Genomic DNA, 19,827 nt, shown 5'->3' on the forward strand with positions numbered 1-19,827 from the left:
ACACTTTCTGGAACTTGAGCCTATTTTAGGGCCTTGGCTTTTAGGGAGATTTCCTTTACATAAGATATACTGTAGTCAATTGTTCTTTGTATCCTGCGAACAAAAATAGTAACGAAATAAAGCAAAAACATTTTGCTGGCTAGCTCGCTCATTCTTGTTTTCTTTCGATCTGTAATTAAAAAAAAAAAAAGTTCAGCTCTCCGGCTCGAGTCTTTTTCTATGGCAGATGACTACAATGGTTAGAAAGAAGGAAGGAAAGAAGGAAGAAGGCTTCTGGGGGCGAGCGACGGCGTTTTCCCGCCTCAAGGTTAAAGGTGTGCAGGCCTGTGTCACTACGTCTCCCAGAAGGAGGACCGACTAGACATCAGAGGGCAGGCCGGTAAAACTAGGAAGGCTCACGGTGCGGAAGCGCACATCCGGGGATCCCGCTCCAGGGAGAGTTCCGGACGCGTGATCGGAAAACGCCAGGTGACCGAGCCGACTGGGGGGGTAGAGGGCAGGCACGTGGGATCCCGCCACAGTGTCCAGACACGATCCCCACCGGTCGGGCGTCCGGGAGACCCTCACGTCAGTGGGCAGGCGTACCGCCCCGGCAGCCGCTGACCACTGGGAAGCAGGGACGTGGGCTCTGATTGGCTGTGATAAGGGGTGCGGTTCCAGGGGGCGTGGCCCGTGTGCGCCCTGCGGCGGACTAGGCGGCCGGCGGGGCCCCGAGCTCGGCAGACCCAGGGAAGGGAAGGCGGCCGGCGGGAGGCGGCTGGAGCTCGCAGCAGCCTGACCCTGGCGCGGGGCGGTGTCGCGTGCCGTGACAGGTCCCCGCGCGGGGCCGCGGCCGGAGCGAGCTCCTGTTGGCCGAGAGGGAGGAGGAGGGGGCCGGCTCGGCGTCCAGCTCCTAGAACCCAGGATGGATGTGCCGGCCCGGGTGTCCCGACGAGCGGCGGCCGCGGCGGCTACCATGCTTCTGCGGACGGCCCGCGTCCCTCGCGAGTGCTGGTTCCTGCCGACCGCGCTACTCTGCGCTTATGGCTTCTTTGCAAACCTCCGGCCATCCGAACCCTTTCTCACGCCCTACCTGCTGGGGCCGGACAAGAACCTGACCCAGAGAGAGGTAGGCGCGGCGCAGCGGACGGGCGGGAGGGCGGGAGGGAGGCCAGGCGGGAAACGTGTTTGCGGAAGGCCTGCGCCGAGCCCGGTGCACACCACGCAGATAAGCTTTCTGCTCACTTGGAAGAGCACTTAGTACTCTGCCTCGCCTTACACTTGAGTTTCTAGCACTGATGTTCAGTGCGGGACTAAGCTAGAGAGGCTGCAACCCGCGTGCACGTTTGTCTCAGGTTATCTGTGAATAGTGCTGTATGGTGGCTCTGTCTGGATACGTCCTGTCCTTCAGGAGCTGCTGGGTACAGGGGGCAGTGAATGGATAAAAAAAAAAAAAATTTAAAAAAAAAAACAAGACAAAAACACAGTAAGCTCTACTTTGGATAGAATATACATACATAACACGTGTATTTTAGCGTGTATGTATATGTGTGTGCATACACATGTATATTTACATACACACAAGTGTATATATAGTATACATACATACGAGTGTATATATAGTATACATACATACGAGTGTATATATTACATATATGTGTAATACGTGTATATATGTGTATGTATATATGCACTCGCATATATGTATTATTGTAGCGCTGCTTTTGTAAAAAGGTTCCTGTTTTTCCTCCTCTCCTTGCCTTTGTTTACCTTTGACAAGATAGATATGCTCTATCCCGTGAGGACAGTCCAGGACAGTAGTACGCCATCTGAATTTATTTTGTTTTAATTAGGTGAGATTGTGTTCAAAGATATCCTGCCCCGGCATGAAAACAACTGGTGTCACATAACTGACACTTGGTTTTTCTTGTATTGCGATTTGTTGCTTCACCCAAAGTTTTTGTTGCTTCCCTACATGTGGAGGTCCATGATCAAGAACTCCTGGGCATTCATTTCCTTGGGTTAAGGACTTGCGAGCATAGCGCGTCAGAAATGCATAGAGGACTTTAGAAATGTGCCTAATATTAACTGAGAAGGAAAGAAACCAGTTTGACCCCAGTACCCTTTCCTCGATTGCCAAAAAGGGTGAAAGCTGAGGACTGATGTCTTTTCCCCAGTGTCGGCCGAGTGAACACTGGACAATTGTCGCCTTCTTCCTGCCCCTCTTTCCTTGCTTACCACACTGCTTCCCTGCCCGAGTTGCTGTAAAATATTACTCCCATTTAAACTTGCCCTGGCATTTGAGAAGCAACTAACTCAATAACTCAGCGTGGCAGGTCAGAGCAAGCGGTGGCACTACCAGAGTCATTTGGGACTGGAAGGTTATAATTGCTCCAGTTTGTTACTGTGGTGTGCCTTTATTCAAGGTCACCTGAGAAAGAATTGAGAGTCAGTGCTGAGTCCCTGATTCTCTGACAGTTAGCGACATACAGCAGACTTCTGCCCAAATGTTAAATCGCTATTCCTCATCTTAGGGTCCCTTCACAGTCACTCACTCTCAGGTTATAGTTGGCACCAGTTAAAGTCATCAGTAAAAGGGAAAGACAAAGACTTCCAGTGAGAATGATTTTCCAAGAAGAAAATTGCTACATAGTTATAAGAAAGTGGAGACCCAGAGCAACCATTGACCCGAGGCAGACAGGATTCTGTGTGTGAGCAGATACCTACTGCCGTGTGGTCTGCCCAGTGTGCACACTTGCCTGACACAAGCCCATGAGGAGAAACACGCTCTTGATTTTGATATTTGAAAGCTGATCTGTTTTGTCACGGGCCCTGGACTGAGAGCTGCTATGTGCTGTCACGGTCACATGCTCTGTCTTAGCAGAGGCCTTATATGTGTGTAGGGGGCACAGGAGCCTCTCACCGTGCTGGGCCCAGTAAATACTTGTCTCGTGTATACAACATCAGGATGCTGCTGCTCAGTTCACATTACTCGAGGCCAGGGGATTTGAAGAGAAATTTAGAGGGCTGGTGTGTGGGATCTCAGAATGATGGCTGATTCTGTTGGCTCTGCCATTGTTCTTTCCCTATGGAAAATCCTACATTAAAAACAAAAAACTAGTAGCTAAAATAGAACCACCGTTGTCCTTGAGTGAGCACTGCCGTCCAGCAATGTGTTCTATAATCAAAGTAAGCCCCAGGTTATAGTGAGTAACATTTGTATTGAAGTGTGTAGTTTCCCCTTGAAGCCTTTAGAAGTGCCAACCTGGATCATCATAAATGGTGCTAAGATTACCTAAGACCCAAGGGCAGAATTTCCTCTCGCCATTTCCATGTTAAAAAAAATTAATAAAATACTAGGAAAAGTATTACTTTTTATAAAGTTACCACTTTAAAAGTTGAGACAGGTTGCAATTGTACTACATCCCAATCATTGAAAAACCAGACATTAATGAGAGCTATGTATTTACTTACAGTGCTAGGAACAGAATCCAGGGCTCCTTCTGCAGCAGGTTCTAACCACTGAGCCATCTCTCCAGTGCCATTGACCGTTTTTTAGAGATGTTCTTAGTAGGTTGCCCAGAGTATCCTACACTTGTGATCCTCATGCCCCAGCCTATAGGTGGCTGGGATTACAAACATTTACCACCATACCCAGCAGAGCTCTTTGTCTCTAAAAGGTGACTTTTCCTTTTCTTGGTAGCGCATGGTTTTGGTGTTTACTGCTTTTCTTGGACTTGTAAAACCATTCTACACATTCTGCTTGATACTCTGAGCCTGGACGATTCCTTTGCCCCTTTAGTACAGCCAGGTTTCATTTATTTACCAACACTAAATGTGGCGTATTCACCAACTCATGTAAGGTCCAATACTCAAATGTATGATCTCTGTTTGGAATAATCTCTCTCTCTCTCTCTCTCTCTCTCTCTCTCTCTCTCTCTCTCTCTCTCTGTGTGTGTGTGTGTGTGTGTGTGTGTGTTGTGTCTTCCTTATCTTTTCTGGGCCCGCCATGTTTGTTTTCAGTTTCCATTTTTAAATATATGTGCTGCATGCTTTTTATTTGGCTCAGAGCTCCCGAAGCTAAAGGTTGGTTTATTCTTTTTGTCGCTTCTGCACATTTGAAGTACTGTTATGTAAATCCGTGTTCATTAAGTAGGGCAGCAGAACTATTGGCACTGTTTTCTTAAGCCTAAATGTGACTTGTTTAAAACTGAGCAGTTGGCTTCCTGTGGCATGTATCTCAGAAGAACGTGGACAAACAAATCTGCCCAAAGTTATGAACGACACTTTGAATAGAGCAGATTAGTTCGCTTTGATCACATGGCAGATTTCACCTGAGATAGGAAGTTAGTTATGGACAATTAATAAGGGTATGGAATTTGTTTTTGCTTATAAGAAGTTGCCCTTCAAGAGCCAAAATATCTATTGAAGGAATGTTTTCTGGTGTTAAGACTTCTCTACCAGAAATGTTTAAAAAGAATGTCCTTTGAGGCCCAGTCCTGGAGTATGTGGTCTTCATCTCCTGAGGAATCTCTGACATGTACCTCCACAGAGACAGTAAGCTTCTGCAGGCATTACACGTAAACTTCGTGCATTCTGAATCGATACCAGTTTTCTAATTGAAGAAAGGAGGTGTTTTGGTGTGGTGGATTGGGGATGTCTGGTTCCGATCTTCTCTTTGCCAGTCCTGGCTGTGGTAACTTTGTATAATTCAACATTCTCTACCTCCGAGTTTCCTTCTTATAAAATAGCAATGATAAAGCATTTACTTCTTAGGATTCTTTGGATTAACTAGAAATAATTGAGGTAGGGGCTGGAGAGATGGCTCAGAGGTTAAGCGCACTGACTGCTTTTCCAGAGGTTCTGAGTTCAATTCCCAGTACCTATATGGTGGCTCACAACCATCTGTAGTGAGATCTGGGGCCCTCTTCTGGCCTGCAGGCATCCATGGAGGCAGAACACTGTACATAATAAATAAATAAATAAACCTTTAAAAGATTAAAAAAATAATTGAGGTAACATTCACATCATTGTGCATTGTCTGTGGGATTCTCTCAGAGATGCGCTGCTGTGGTGCCAAGCAGTGGTTGCCTCTTCTTTGATGTTCCTTGTAGGAGAAAAACAGGTCTCTAAATTAGAGGGAGTTAAAGAGAACCCATCTGCTCTCCGTGTTCCACCCATCCCGTGCCTTACCATGTTTAGTTGATATCCCAAGGCTGGTAGTATTACTTTCCCTCATCTTCAATTATCTAAATTGTGGGTCTGTGTTATGTGGTGTTAACCTCATAAGTGTTAATTATTTATTTTGAAACAAAGTCTTAGGCTGTTGCGAAACTGGCCTTGAACTAGTTAATGGTCCCCCCCACGGCCCCCCCCCCCCCCCCCCCCCCCCCCCCCCCCGCCTCAGTCTACAGGCGTGCACCACCGCACCCTTTAAATTGATAAGGGACAGACTTATACAATGAAGCTTTGGCAATTAAGCATTTAAGGACAGCTAGTACTGAAAGTTACACGTCTAACCATAAACGGTATTACTAGCGTGAACGGTTGAGCGAAACTTGGGAACAAAAGAAGGTGGGGTGCTGAAGGAAACAATAGAGAACACGTTAAAACTTTGTATTAGCACAGTAATGGTATGTGTTCAGGTGTTAATTTCAACACATGCATATAGGTTACAGGGATCAGAACAGCTAGCATTCCCCTCTCCACCATTTCCTTAAACTGTTCCCTTCGGCTTATACATAAACTATATAATTGGTTGTTGTTGACTACAGTCATTCCACAGTATAGTGGAATGACTGTTTTAGCTGTACTCCAGCACCTATTACCTCTGCATACCCCATCTGTGTTTATAGTGACTTGTTTTGACTTCCATGTATGAGAGTGAGCATACATTTGTCATTCTGTCTCTGGATGATTTAACCTAAATACATTTTCTGGTTCCACCCGTGTTGCTGCAAGAGACAGGGTTGCATTCTTCTGTATGCAGTAATAGCTCCTTCTGTACCTAGAGCGCAGTTTCAACGAAGAATCCTTTTGTTGTTGTTGTTTGTTTGTTTGTTTCAAGACAGAGTTTCTTTGTGTAGTGTTGGAGCCTGTTTTGAAACTCGCTCTGTAGACCAGGCTGACCTCGAACTCATAAATCTGCCTGCCTCTGCCTCCTGTGTGCTGGGATTAAAGGCATGTGCCACCACTGCCTGGCTGCGAAAAATACTTTTTAAGGAGAGGATTGTAGGCCAATAGCTTTGCTGTAGGGACCTGTGAAGGCATAGAAACATGCTGAGACACACACAGGACAATCAAACTTCAGATGTGAGGGAGAGTAGTATCTGGAAGAACAGGGGTAAAGGGGAGCTAGGAATTGCAGAACATGGCTTTCTCTCAAGGTTCCTTTGCTAAGGGACACGGAGACACTTTGTTTCTCATTCGTTAGAATTTGCGCACTTTGACAAAGAATCCCTTCTACAGTCCTTGATTAAGACTGTGCAGATTTCGAGGCCACTCTGGTCTGCATAGCAAGTTCCAGATCAGTCATGACAACTGAATAGTCGGGACCCCCACTCCAAAAACCCAGAGCAACAGCAGTAAAACGGAAACACCCAAAACTGACTGACATCTCCCTTTAGGACATTGCTAGGTGGTGAGCTCCTTGCGGAAGGACATTGTCAGCGATGATTGGTACCTGGAGAATGAGGTTTACAGTGTGACTGGTTCTAGTTCATACAGTCCAATAGCCTATTTTCAATTCAGTCTTCTAGTTTTTAGACCTGTGAAAAAGCAGAGTAAATGATTATGCATGGAACCCTTCATTTAATCCTTGCAACAAAGAGTCCAGGAGTGCAGGTTTTATCCTCTCGTGCTGCTGCTGAAGATGGATTCTCAGGGGATCTGAGAAACTCACCTGTCCACAACCCCTATTTACAATGATCAAGCTTACCTTTTTCAGCCTATGATCCCATTCAAACAGTACTCATTCAGTGTGTCATATTCTGGGGTTGATTTTGACCTTTTCCTGAGCTAGCAATGACATTTTGTTGTAATGCCAGGCAGTAGCAGTGAGTCACAGTTCCCTTTCAGCCTTCCCTTCTTGAAGGAGAAAAACAATAGGATGCAGGGCGGGCGCTATGCTGCCAAATGATGCGGCTCTGCAGGGTGCGCATTAAATCTGTTTTTTAATTTGTATGCAGTGTGTGTTTATGTTTTCAGGAAAGGGGGTAGCACATTTAGCCTGAGGTAAAATAGGTTGCCCTCAGTCACTCTCCTTTAGTTTTTTTTTTTTTTGTTGTTTTGTTTTGTCTTTTTTTTTTTCTTTTGGAGACAGAATCTCTCACTGAACCTGCAGCTCACCAATGTGGCTAGGTTAGCTAACTGGCCAGCAAGCCCAAGGGAAGCTCCTGTCTCTCTCTCACCAGAGCTAAGATTACAAGCATGTGCCCCAGTACCAGCTTTTTTTTTGGAGGGGGGTATTGGGGATCTCCATGCTTGCATGACAAGCACTTTACCAACTGAACCGTCTCCCCAACCCAAATATGTTTTTTGATTTATGTTCAGCTGATAGCAAGTTTATTAGCATTTACCCATTCTGAGTTGAACAGCTCTTAATTACATGACAACTAATGGAACTGAAATTCCAGACATAGTCTTTCTCATTTAAAACACACTCAAAAGATTATTTTTATAGACTACCAATTCAAAATTGTGCATAAAAAAGAAAATAGCAGTAAGTTCCAGTTAACCTTATGTCATATAAATCAAAATAGCTAAAGGGAGGATTCTGTGTTCCTATTATAAAGAAAAGATAAATGTTTGAGATAAGAAATCACCTAAATACCCTGAGTTGGGTATTGCAAAGTGTATACATGCACCAAGATCATAAATATGTACAACTATATAAATTATTTTTTTTCATTTAGGAAAAAAAAATAAAACACCCCAAACTTGCATTTTATTTAAGGATGCGAGCGAGTAAGAAGGACACATGCTGCCTGTATGTCTACCACCAAGGGAGGGTTTCTCCATCAAGACGTAGGACAGATGTACAGTTTTCTTCTGGTCCCCAAAGAGCAAACTTAAAATCAGAGAAGCCTTACTACACACTGATACTAGAGGGGCAGCCCATAATACACGGCTCATGCTTCGGTGGGTGGCCCCATGTACATCCCTGTGTCTGTATGAGCAGTACTGGTGGATCTCGGGGTTATGGAAGAAGAGAACATAATAGTGAAGTTGGTGGGGGTAGTCTCAGAGGAGTTGGAGGGGAGGAGTAGGAGTAATATTATCTATATAATTTGTAGCATGCTAGCTGTTAAGTTGTTTGGATGAATGCTGGCTCCACATCTCAGAATGCTTACAGGTGCTGGGCGTGAGTGAGATGGACAATGTCTGTCATCTCAGCACTTGGAAGGCAGAAACAGGAGGACCTAACGTGCCGGTCTAGTTTGATCTACATAGTGCATTTGAGTCTAGCCTGGGCTACCTAGTAAGACTCTTGATGGGAAGGATTTTATGATGCAAAAGAGTGGGGATAGGAAAGGCGATTCCAGATAGTTACCTGGACCTTCTGCAGCTCGCCTTTCTTTGATTGCTAAGGGAAAGTCGGTAGGCTGATCCGTAAGAGTGAACTTTTATGGCTTGCTGGCTCTTTTGATCACTGATGAGCTTTAATTCTTTCCTCACCAGGTCTTCAATGAGATTTACCCGGTCTGGACGTACTCCTACCTGGTGCTGCTATTCCCGGTGTTCCTCGCCACCGACTACCTCCGTTACAAGCCTGTCATTCTGCTTCAGGGATTCAGCCTTATCGTTACCTGGTTCATGCTGCTCTATGCCCAAGGACTGCTGGCCATTCAGTTCTTGGAATTCTTCTATGGCATCGCCACAGCTGCTGAAATCGCCTATTACTCCTACATCTACAGTGTGGTCGACCTGGGCATGTACCAGAAGGTCACGAGTTACTGTCGGAGTGCCACCTTGGTGGGCTTCACGGTGGGCTCCGTCCTAGGGCAGATCCTTGTCTCCGTGGCAGGCTGGTTACTCTTCAGCTTGAACGTCATCTCCCTCACCTGCGTTTCGGTCGCTTTTGCGGTGGCCTGGTTTCTGCCCATGCCACAGAAGAGCCTCTTCTTCCACCACATTCCTGCCTCCTGTCACCGAGTGAATGGCATCAAGGTACAAAATGGTGGCATCGTTGCGGATGCCCCAGCATCTAACCACCTTCCTGGATGGGAGGACATTGAGTCAAAAATGCCTCTAAATGTAGACGAACCTCCTGTGGAGGAACCGGTGAGTTTAGCCGTAAGTTTGCAGTTGCTGTTCTGGGCATTGGCTAATGGCAGTGAAACAGACAAGCAAGGCCGTTTGATTGGTTTGTTCATTCATTAAGGTGCAGCTGATTTGTGTAAGGGATGACCAATTTATCCTTTCCAGAGCGCCTGATCCTCAAAGTCAGACTGACCTAGCATTATGTATCATGGCAGAGATGTCTTGGGGCCGTGTCTCCAGTTTTGTATCCCTACTGCTTGGTGCATATAAAGAAAGCACACAGAAAATGTATGTCTAGTGAGTATGTGAAATGATTCAGTTGGCGATTTGTATCTACTTGTAGCTTCTGAATTGAAGCTCAAAGTATTTAAAGATACAAAATTTGTTTTGTTTTCTAAGCTAGAAGGGATATATGTTGTTTATTTTTTTAGATGCTGCTTTGTTGTTTTGTCATTCAAAGGGCAGCAAATGATATTATTGAAAGAAAATAACAAAAATTCCAGACGTGATCATGAAGCTCTTTCTTAGAAGAGGTGTCCAACACTTAATGCACCTCACCATTCTTTGTAACCAAAAAGATCAATTAACTCCCAAGTTTATATTTTTAATATGAAAGGTGTGTGTGTGTGTGTGTGTGTGTGTGTGTGTGTTTTACAGTGGAAACTTTGCATAGTTAATAATTTGCCTAAGGTCATGTAATTGCAAACAGTGAAGTCAGGATTGAAACTCCTGGTAGCTTCAGTGCTCGAGTCCTTGATAGCACATTCTGCTGTTCTTTTCAAATACATACATTTTACTTGAGTGAAATCAGCAGTTGGCTTTTACAAAGGAAGAAAAAAATCTTGCGAGCTAGGAAACCGAGCTTGCATAGCTGTCTGCACAAACGGCATTTGAGCTCTGCTTCCCATTGCTGTACAGGAGCCCAAGGCAGACCGGCTGCGCGTGTTGAAGGTCCTGTGGAACGACTTCTTGATCTGTTACTCTTCCCGCCCCCTGCTCTGCTGGTCAGTGTGGTGGGCTCTCTCCACCTGTGGCTATTTTCAAGTGGTGAACTACGCCCAGGGACTATGGGAGGAGGTGATGCCGTCTCAGAGCGCAGTTATCTACAATGGAGGTGTGGAGGCTGTTTCAACCCTGCTGGGTAAGCCGTGAGGGAGCGTGGGCAGAGGTAGTTAAGCCGGCTGTGATCAGGTCTACTCACTCCTCCCAAACTTGGGTGTAATCATGCGGTAGACGATGGTGGCTGACAGACACATTGGGGAAAATGGAATTTTTCAAGATAGTTTTCTTCGTTTAGCCATGTTCCACTTACCTGTGTTTACTGAGATTTTGAGTAACAGTGTACTGTAGTTGGACAGTAGCTAATACCTGCAGAGTGTTCGTGTGTACTGAACACCGTTCTGTAAACAGCATGTGTATTTGTGGTATTCCAAAACTCCTGAAATGGTTGCAGTTACTGTTGTCATTTTAATTAGAAATGTTGGTCATTTTAATAATTTGTCCAAGACCAAATAAATGGTAGATAGTGAAATAAAGATTGGAACTTGGGCATGTTTAGGGCCTGTATCCTTGGTAACACGTTCTGTTGTCCCTTTCTTATTTGTTGCCCTAATACATAAGGTTGTTGGGAGAGTCTGCATAACAGCCATAAGCACCTACTAATTATGGCTGGCCCCCAGAAGGCCCTTGTGTACTTTTTGTAGCTTTCATCATGATTATCATCATTCACTAAAGGGAGGGGAAGCAGTTTTGCATATCCTAGGTTGCCTCTCTGTCTAAAGGACCAAGACTCGCCCAGCTATGTTGCCAGACCAGATGCAGTGATTTTCTATGACTCTAAACTGTGTATCAAGCCAAAGAGTTATTTTCTTAGCAACATCTCTGGGTCTGTGTCCTTTTCCATCTAATTGTGATGTACCCTAATTCAGTCTCATCTCAGGGGTTCCAGGCTAGTCCACCAAGTTCAAAATTCTCTGCTTGAGGTTCAAGGAAATCCATATTCTTGAGCTAACTAATTTATAACTTTAAAATTTTTAAGATAAAGTAATATAACTGAGTTTTAATGTGTTGACCTGGAGTTTCTTTAGTCAATAACTAGATTACATTTTTTGCTTGTTTTGTAGGTGCTAGTGCTGTGTTTGCAGTGGGCTATATAAAAATATCTTGGTCAACTTGGGGAGAAATTATGTTATTCCTGTGTTCTCTTCTGATCGCTGCTGCGGTGTACACCATGGACACAGTGAGGAACATTTGGGTGTGCTACGCATCCTATGTTATCTTCAGAATCATCTACATGGTACTCATCACCATAGCAACGTATGTATTTTAACTCAGAAACGTATTAGGAAAAGTTATGGCAACATAAACTTGGATTTCTTTATAACCCCTCCAAATTAAAATTTCTGTTCAAAAGAGGCAAATGGGAGGAAGCACTGTATTGTAGTTACTGTACATTTTCTCCACAGGAAGTGTTGAGGCAAGATTTGTTTGTTCTCTTGTATTTTTATCTTACTGTTTTCATAAGATTTGTATCATATAGTAACAGTAGTTTCCCATTGTGGGAAAGGTAATTAGGAGCAGAAAGAATGGGCTGTGTTGACAGAGGTTTTGGTCCTGCCTGGTCCCGCAGCTGTTCAGTCCCCAAAAAACACACAGAGGCTTACATTAATTATAAACTGGTTGGCCTCTTAGTCCAGGCTTCTTATTAACTCTTATATCTTACATTAGCCCATAATTCTTGTCTGTGTTAACCATGTGGCTTGGTACCTTTTATCAGCGAGGCATTCTCATCTTGCTTCCTCTGTGTCTGGGTGATGACTGCAGACTGAGCCTTTCCTCTTCCCAGCAATCTCCTGTTGTGGTTGTCCCTGCCTGGCTACTAGCCAGTCAGCATTTTATTAAACTAATACAAGTGCTAAATCTTTACAGGGTACAAAACCACTGTTCCACAGTAGGGCTATGTTCACATTTAAAGTGAAGATGTGTAACAATTTAGGAAGAGGTAATTGTACTCTAGTCATTTTGGTTTTCTCTTTAAAAAGTTTTCAGATTGCTACAAACCTCAGCATGGAGCGTTATGCCCTTGTGTTTGGTGTAAACACCTTCATTGCCCTGGCATTGCAGACCCTGCTCACTCTAATCGTGGTAGATGCCAAGGGCCTTGGCTTGGGAATCACCACACAGGTAAGGGCTCTTCATTGACACTGAAAACAGTCTGAAATGAAAAGAGTGGGACACGTCTTATGAAAACAAATCCGGACACTCTGAGCAGATCCAAAGCAAGTGTTCCCTCCTCCCTTCAGCTGCTGTTCTTCTCTTCTGTGGGGGATGTGGAGATCATTACTTTTTGATGAGGCCTAGAGCAATGGTTCTCAACATGTGGATTGTGACCCTTTTGAGGCAAATGGCCTTTTCACAGGGGTCAAATATCAGATATCATACATATCAGATATTTACATTATGATTCATAACAGTAGCAAAATTACAGTTATGAAATAACAATGAAAATAGTTTTATGGTTGGAGGTCATCACAACATGGGGAACTGTATTAAAGGGTCACAGCATTAGGAAGGTTGAGAACCACTGACCTAGAGCAATTAACTAGCCGGGAGGGACTGTTTTGGCTGAGAGACAAAACTGATTCCTTCCAGGCCTAGCCTTTTAACCTCCTCATCCATTTTCCATTCTTTTCTATATTTTCCTCTTCCTTTCCTGGTAAGGGAAGTCAGGGCCTCGAGCATGCTGGCAGATGGTCTTCTGCTGACTTAGAGCACCACCTTACTTCTTTGTTCTCTTTATGGGTGTTTTGCCTGCGTGTGTGTCTAGAAACCACATGCATGCTTAGTGCCTTGAAGCCAGAAGAAGATGTTTGGTCCCTAGAGCTAGTTACAGATGTTTGTGATCTACCGTGTGGATGCTAGGGGTTGAACCCAGGTTCTCTCAAACAGCAGCCAGTGTTTTTAACTGTTGAACCATCTATATACCTGTATGAGATGCCCTGCTTCATGGTACCTCAGAGCCCTCTAAGACCCCTTCCTCCTTTGTATAAAGCAACCTTCACCCATATACCAAGTTACTGACTTGCCGTTTGTTGATAAGTATTATGATTCTCAACATGTGACCTGTTGAGAAAACCTTTATGCAAACACTCAAAGAATGGCAGCTTTCATGCCCTCTGGAATCATAAATGGCCTTATGTATTATAACTTTATAGTGTTTGTGGGTGTACTATGTAAAGTAAGTGACTGAATCAGGAAGTGCCTGTCTCCACATCCAGCCAAGTGATTCCTTTTTCCTGAATTTTCATTATTACTCAGTACTTCACACTTACACCCGAACTTCCTTAGATAGCAAGACTTAATGTGTTAGCGTTAATGAGTTTTGTTTTCATTAAACAATCTACAAGAGAAATAAACCTAGCAAGTACTTGTACTGAGTGCTTCTCTCTCTGCTCCGTTACAGACTAGAGAGTCGTCAGTGTTCTGTGTCAAGTATGGGTCTGAGAGGTATTAGGGGGTTTGTCTAAGATCACACAGTCAAGAACAGTGTGGTAGAGAGGATTCAAGTCAGCATTTTAGCCCAAAAGCTCTTCTTGGGTAGAGAACAGAGATTCATCCTGCCCATTTTGTGAGGAAGTTGCCAGACCGTTCCAGCTGAAGAAATGTGAGTGACACTTGGAGTGGAGATTTAAGAGCACATTTTCAGATAAATGGCTTCCTTAAGTGTGGAAGAACAGCATTCTGTGGGCTGAGCTCAAACTGGCTGCCCTGGGTCATTAACACCTTTCCTATCAAAATATAGTCAAGTTTTAAGGAGTCTAGCTCAGACTTAGGGCCACACTGTTGTACCTGAGCCTGTTTGTAGGTATTTAATAAGTTATTTTAAGAATAAAAAAATGAAGTTGTTCACACACACACACACACACACACACACACACACACACTGGTCAAAAAAGTCTTCTAAAAAGAATTCTATAGTGAAATACTCTTGGCCTTCTAGTGCCCTCTCCTGGTGGGGGATAAAGCTCTCGATCTCTTAGGCATACCCACCCATCATTTTGAGGATACAGCCCTTGATTCACTTAGAACAGTAACAGCACTAACACCAACAAAAGCAGTGTCTGTGTCATTAGCACTGTGCTAGTAAACCTTTATGTACATGACCTTGTCTGCTTCTTCCAATAAGCCCTGTAAAATATGAATTGTTTAAATTCCACTCTGTAAATTAGTCCAAGACTCTGAGATTTTTTTCTTTTTTTTTAAACCGTGTATGTGTGTGTATATGTGTGTGTATGCACGCACACCTGTGTGCCTGTGTGAGTGTATATGCACATGTGTGAGTGTGCCCTCAGAGGCCAGAAGAGAGTGTTGGATCCTTTGGAGCTAGAGTTTCAGGCTTATGTGAGCCAACTGGCATGGGTGCTGAGATCCAAACTCTCTTGTTTCTCATGTTTGAGCAGCAAGAGCTATAAATTGCTGAAGCATATCTCTAGCCCCAAGATTCAATTCCTTCGTGTAGGGTTACATCTAGGAAGAGACGCAAAGCCAGGATCCCCACTCAGGCAGCTGATGGGCTTCAGTATCCCGCTGGCCTGCTTCTGTGTCTGCAGTATCTGGCACATGTGTAAGCAGGCACCATTTCTGCAGTCTGACTGGGAAACTCCAGACACACCTCTGACTCTGTAGAGTATGTTTACATGTATGTTGTGAAGCACTCGTCTCTAACTGGTAATTTTATGAATGACTGCTTTCCTCTCTTGTAGTTCCTGATTTACGCCACGTACTTTGCAGCCATCTCTGTATTTTTCCTGGCTAGTGGTGCATTCAGTGTTATAAAGAAATGCAGGAAGCAGGAAGAGCCCAGCTCCAGCCCTCCTCAAGCAGCTACTCCCTAACCTGCTGCTGAAGTCAGGCTTCTTCAAGCGAGGACTCTGCACAGCAACAGCCTGGATGGATTTAAATTCTGTGTTCAGAAAAATATTTATTAGTGTGTATTTCATGGCTTCAAAGCAGCTACTCCATTAATACCGTGTCTTCCAGGAGTTAATATAATACTACTGAGAGAAGCCAGAACTGAAGCTTTCTTCGTGGATTATTTATGAGCGTTAATTTAAGAATGACTTTTTCTAATTAGACAAAAAAGAAAAAAGAAAAAAAAAGAAAGAAAGAAGAAGAAGAAGAATTTGATTTTGGAAATCAAGTAATCAAGAGTAATCAAGTGGCATATCTGTTGTTTCCTTGATCAGCGTGTGAGATTTCATAGTCACATGGCGGGATCAGGGCTTCTGTGACCACAGGGTGTCCTACGTCATGATGGAAATGCGGCTGTGAGCACTTGCCTCTATCCACGTCAATCTAACTTCAGTGTTACCCGCGGCCCGTGTGTCTGCAGATGGGAACTGCTCCTCGCTGGCAGTGTTTGCTCTGGTTTAATGTTCTGTCCTCGAAGGAGTGTCATTTCTAATTTTATTTTTTAAATTCATTGTATGAATGTTCTTGGTTCCCATTCTGACCATTGTATATTTTGGGAAACTTTCTTTAGAAGTACAATTTTTGCATTGTTCATATGCTTCCCAGAGAAGCTCATTTCATTAGAAAAGGCAAATTTTAAAGCCTGCTGCTAATCTAAATGGGGAGAGCTAATCACAAGCTCATGGTAAGTGTACTTGTCTTTAATACTTTAGGATGAAGGACTCTTAATTCCAAGTAAAAAAAAATCATTTTCAGGTTAGAGATAGAGGCAGCCTATTTTATATTTGCATACCCTTTTATTTCCAAAATAAAATGAATTCTTTTCCTTTGAAACAACTTCATTCCCGTATGCCTTTTATGTTTGTTATCTTGGTGTTCTTATCCAAGATAAAGACATCAGTAGGAACTAGATTGTTCTAAGCCCTTTTTCATAAACTGAGCCTCTTTTTAATTGTTTTACTGTAGCTGGAACTAAGATAGATTTGATGCTTGCATTCTGGACCTTAAACCTGCCTTTATTCCTAAGGTTAGATCATCTTAAGAGATACTTCAATTAAAATTTGTTCTATTTCCTCATTACTTGAAAGTATACGCTAATATTTGTGAGACCTGAGAACTATTTCAAAGCCAACTTCGTTGCCTTATTGTGCAAAGAGTCTATGTAGGTGCTTTGAACTAGAGTGTTGACTTTCTAAGAACAGAATAGCTAAACAGTGTTATTAATATTGAAACTGCTAAATTGGGCCTGGGATAATATCCAGTAGTAGAAAGCTTGACCCTTGTGTGGAAGCATTAGCACTGAGAAGACAATACTGTAAAACTGACATCGAAGAAATGAGAGTAATAATAGGTCATTTCTGCGCACCTTCCCTTACAGCTAGGGAAGGGAAAAAACACTGAGAAGGAGAGGGAGAACCTCCGATTATAAATTTTGGTCACCCTCCTCACCCCCCCACCCCCTTTTTTAAGAAAGTTGATTGCCCAGAAACAAAGTTTGCATTTAAGAAATTTTATTCTTTGCTTCTTAAATATCATTGGTACAATCAAATTGCTCACATTACCAAAGCATTATTTTCTTGGAATTTAATCCACAATTTGTGGCACCCAACGTGATCCTTCTTACCTGTCTAAATCAAGAACATGTTCACATCTTGCTATGTGGCCGTATTTGCAGAATGCTGACCCGGATGTGCTAGTTGTACTGTGTGCACTTTTACGAAGACGTGAAAATAATTTGTTGTACTTTTTATTCAATTATGTATAGATTACAAAACTATTTTTATTAAATAAATATTTTACAGTATATTTTTCCTTTTTACTCAATATTATTTTGAGTTTATCTTCAAAAGGAGCTTTACGTCTCTAAATCTCCTAAAAGCTTTCCTAGGACAACGTACTTTTAAAGCTGTACCATCTCACCTTCCCAGGTAACCCCCCCCCCCATCATTGTCTAAACTCTGCCATGCTGTGTGGTCCTTCTCCCTCTGCCCCATGCCTCTGCTGCAGCACTCGGCGCCGGCACTGACTGCAACCCTGGTTTCTCTGCATCCCTCATCTCCCCTTTAAGCATTCTTCTTTTTGGAAGCTGAAACAAACAGTCTCCAGCCCCTTTGCTACATTACGTTAAGGAAATTACATTATGTTACATTAAGGAAATTAAAACCAGGGCTGGAAATCTCATTTTGAAACTTGAAAGCCTCTTTGTTCCACCCCAGACTATTCTGATACCCAGAGAAGTACCTTCATGGCATCAACCGCAAATCATTTCTCATTGTATACTAAAGACCAAATCTGTCTCATCAACACGCCAGTCTCATCACACAGCACCCAAATGAAGAATAGTTTCCTTCTGCAGCCTACTTAGAAAGGCCTTTCATTATCACTAGAGGACAGGGCATCTTTCATGCAAATATTTCAGATATGGTTTTTCCGCCCCATAGTTTCTTCCCATGTATCTTAGCTGGCTTTTATGTTTATAAGTCTTTGTGTATTATTTTTGTCATTTATTGCAAAGCAAATATCCTGGTATTACATAAATGTTGAATTATACAAATGGTATTTGATAGACTCAGCCATGTGATGATCTAATAATTAGCTAAGTGCCCAACATTTTTTAAAGAAGGACACCTTCATAAAATGTTAAGATTAAAATGACAATGTTGGGCATGCAGGACACTGCAAGTTAATGTGTCTGAATGGTAAAACAAGACAATATCTATTTCTTTTACTCGTGACATCCTTAGAGATGATGCCTTCCATTTCGTTAGCATGTTATATCCTCAGGAAGGTGAACAGTATTGATTCTCTAAAGCACCCATCATACTGATTCTCCCGTTTTCTTCAGTAATGCTGTCAGGTGGGTTTTGAATATTTGCTTTGCACTCTACTGAGCTGCTGCTTCCTCATGTGCAAACAAGACGATGTCTCACGGAACTGTTGGGAAGGAATGGGAAGCACATTTAAAAGCAGCGGTCGCAAGCACTCAGTATGGTTGAGAAATGAGTTACATGGCCCTGGTTTTCCAGTCACAGTTAATTTGTAGCTATCAATTTCAAAACTACTCTCGCACCAAATGTTTTGCTCAAAAAGAAAATCAATAGAAGCGATCCATGCTTCACCTTCTGCTTATCATTAATTTGTGGTTTTCATTGCTCCCTGAAATATAAAAGAGCCATGGTTCCTACTGTTAGATCACAGCTGCTACAGATACCTCTCTTGCCAAAAATCAATCTACTCCCTTTGCAGCTTGATTGCTAGTCCTCCCAACCCCCATGCTCTGACAGAATTGTCAGGACAGCTTGCTGTGCTGTCTGTCATCTTGTAAGCCCCTCCCTCTTGAGGCTGCAAGAGAAGTTTATAGTCCTGCCTAGCACCTGCCTCTGCCCGCTGGCCTGTATGCTAGGCCTGGCTAGAGCATGTGATGTGAAGCTGGCTTACTCCCCTGGAACCTCTTAAGAAACAGAAACCCCCATTTGTTCTCTGGAACTGAAGGATCTGCTAATCCCATCAGCAGGGTCGTTTTCTATGGTTGGCTAGGATGGTAAAGAACAAGGAAGCGCACTAGTAAGGCATGTAATGTGATGGCAGCGAACAGGGCTAATTTTTGAGTAGCTACTAAGTGCTAGTTGAATTGTCATTGTCATGGGTCCCATGTAGGGGAGGAGGGCCCTTCTTGATTTCCAGCTGTAGAAATAGAAAAAGGGGAGTGGCTTTAGATTGGTAAGTTAGCATCTGGCAATGTGTGCTCATATTTAAAAGCAGTGTAGGAAATTTAAAAATTTTCCCCCAAATTTCACACCCCGAAGTGGAGATGCTCAGCCAGTTCTGATTCCCTCCTGAATCCTGTAAATGACAGTCGCTTCCCTTCAGTCCCGTTATGGAATATGCAATGGAGACAAAGGTGGAAGGAGGCAGACCCTGCTCAGAAAGCAGGCCCATATGGAGGGACGATGCCAGGCTGGGGAAGAGCAAAAGTCAGGCCATACACTGACGATTCTAACACAACCGGAAGAGAAAATGGGTAGCTGGCGGAGAAGTGAGCAGCACTGAGGTCCAAGTCACATGGGTGAAGAGAGAGAAAGCTATACAAACCCTCCAAGTGAATTTCATTATCAAGTCCCTGAAGTCCAGGACAGCAGCAGGAGACCAGAGGGTAGCATCCGGCCTGCAGAGGACTCAGTTTTGTCCCGTGCCTACCCACAGTTTTGTCCTGGCCTCTCCTCCACCAGGGAGATTCTGACCACCTTTGGAAGTGAAAACCCTCCAGCCAGACAGAGCAAACAGGGCAGCTGGGCTTTAGGGAATCTGTTATAAAACTCCAGAAATAAATCAAATTGGGTTTTCTGAAACTCTTCCAAAACGCACATCGAATCTCTGAGTGAAGGAGATTGTTGGTGAATGCTGGGTATACACCCCTAGTATTTTAAACCTTCAGAGTATGAACCCATATATGGGACCCACCCTATAACATTATTTCTTACCAAACTGTCTTCCTTTAAAGTAAGCGGGTGGGGGATGTGGGGGATGACAACAGACATTTCCAAACCATGATCTGACCTACTAAAAATCACAAGAGTAATTATGACTAAAAAGTCAAATCATCTCTCTCTGTTCAAA

General features: G+C 43.5%; 1 protein-coding gene across 2 annotated transcripts; it reads left to right on the forward strand.

The window, feature by feature from the left end:
• The first annotated feature begins 708 nt into the window (after window positions 1-708).
• Slc19a2 (solute carrier family 19 member 2) lies at window positions 709-17,016 on the forward strand. 2 transcript variants are annotated; one of them, XM_050158377.1, is made up of 6 exons: window positions 709-1,108; window positions 8,659-9,261; window positions 10,159-10,381; window positions 11,364-11,556; window positions 12,282-12,423; window positions 15,003-17,016. In XM_050158377.1, exons 1-6 carry the CDS (start codon window positions 905-907, stop codon window positions 15,132-15,134), a joined length of 1,497 nt encoding a protein of 498 aa, XP_050014334.1. In that variant the 5' UTR covers window positions 709-904; the 3' UTR covers window positions 15,135-17,016. The 2 variants fall into 2 exon arrangements, with proteins under 2 accessions (XP_050014334.1, XP_050014335.1); XM_050158378.1 differs by having other exon boundaries at window positions 8,659-9,147.
• Window positions 17,017-19,827: the final 2,811 nt, after the last annotated feature.

This window comes from Alexandromys fortis, unplaced genomic scaffold, assembly GCF_014885135.2.
Source record: "Alexandromys fortis isolate MF-2015 unplaced genomic scaffold, M_Fortis_MF-2015_v1.1 scaffold_97, whole genome shotgun sequence".
NCBI classification, from domain to species: Eukaryota; Metazoa; Chordata; class Mammalia; order Rodentia; family Cricetidae; genus Alexandromys; species Alexandromys fortis.

Coding starts and splice junctions, on each gene's coding strand:
- Slc19a2 (XM_050158377.1), top strand. CDS start 905: ATGGATGTGCCGGCCCGGGTGTCCCGACGAGCGGCGGCCGCGGCGGCT. Junction 1,109..8,658: donor AGAACCTGACCCAGAGAGAG/GTAGGCGCGGCG, acceptor TTTCCTCACCAG/GTCTTCAATGAGATTTACCC. Junction 10,382..11,363: donor GGCTGTTTCAACCCTGCTGG/GTAAGCCGTGAG, acceptor CTTGTTTTGTAG/GTGCTAGTGCTGTGTTTGCA.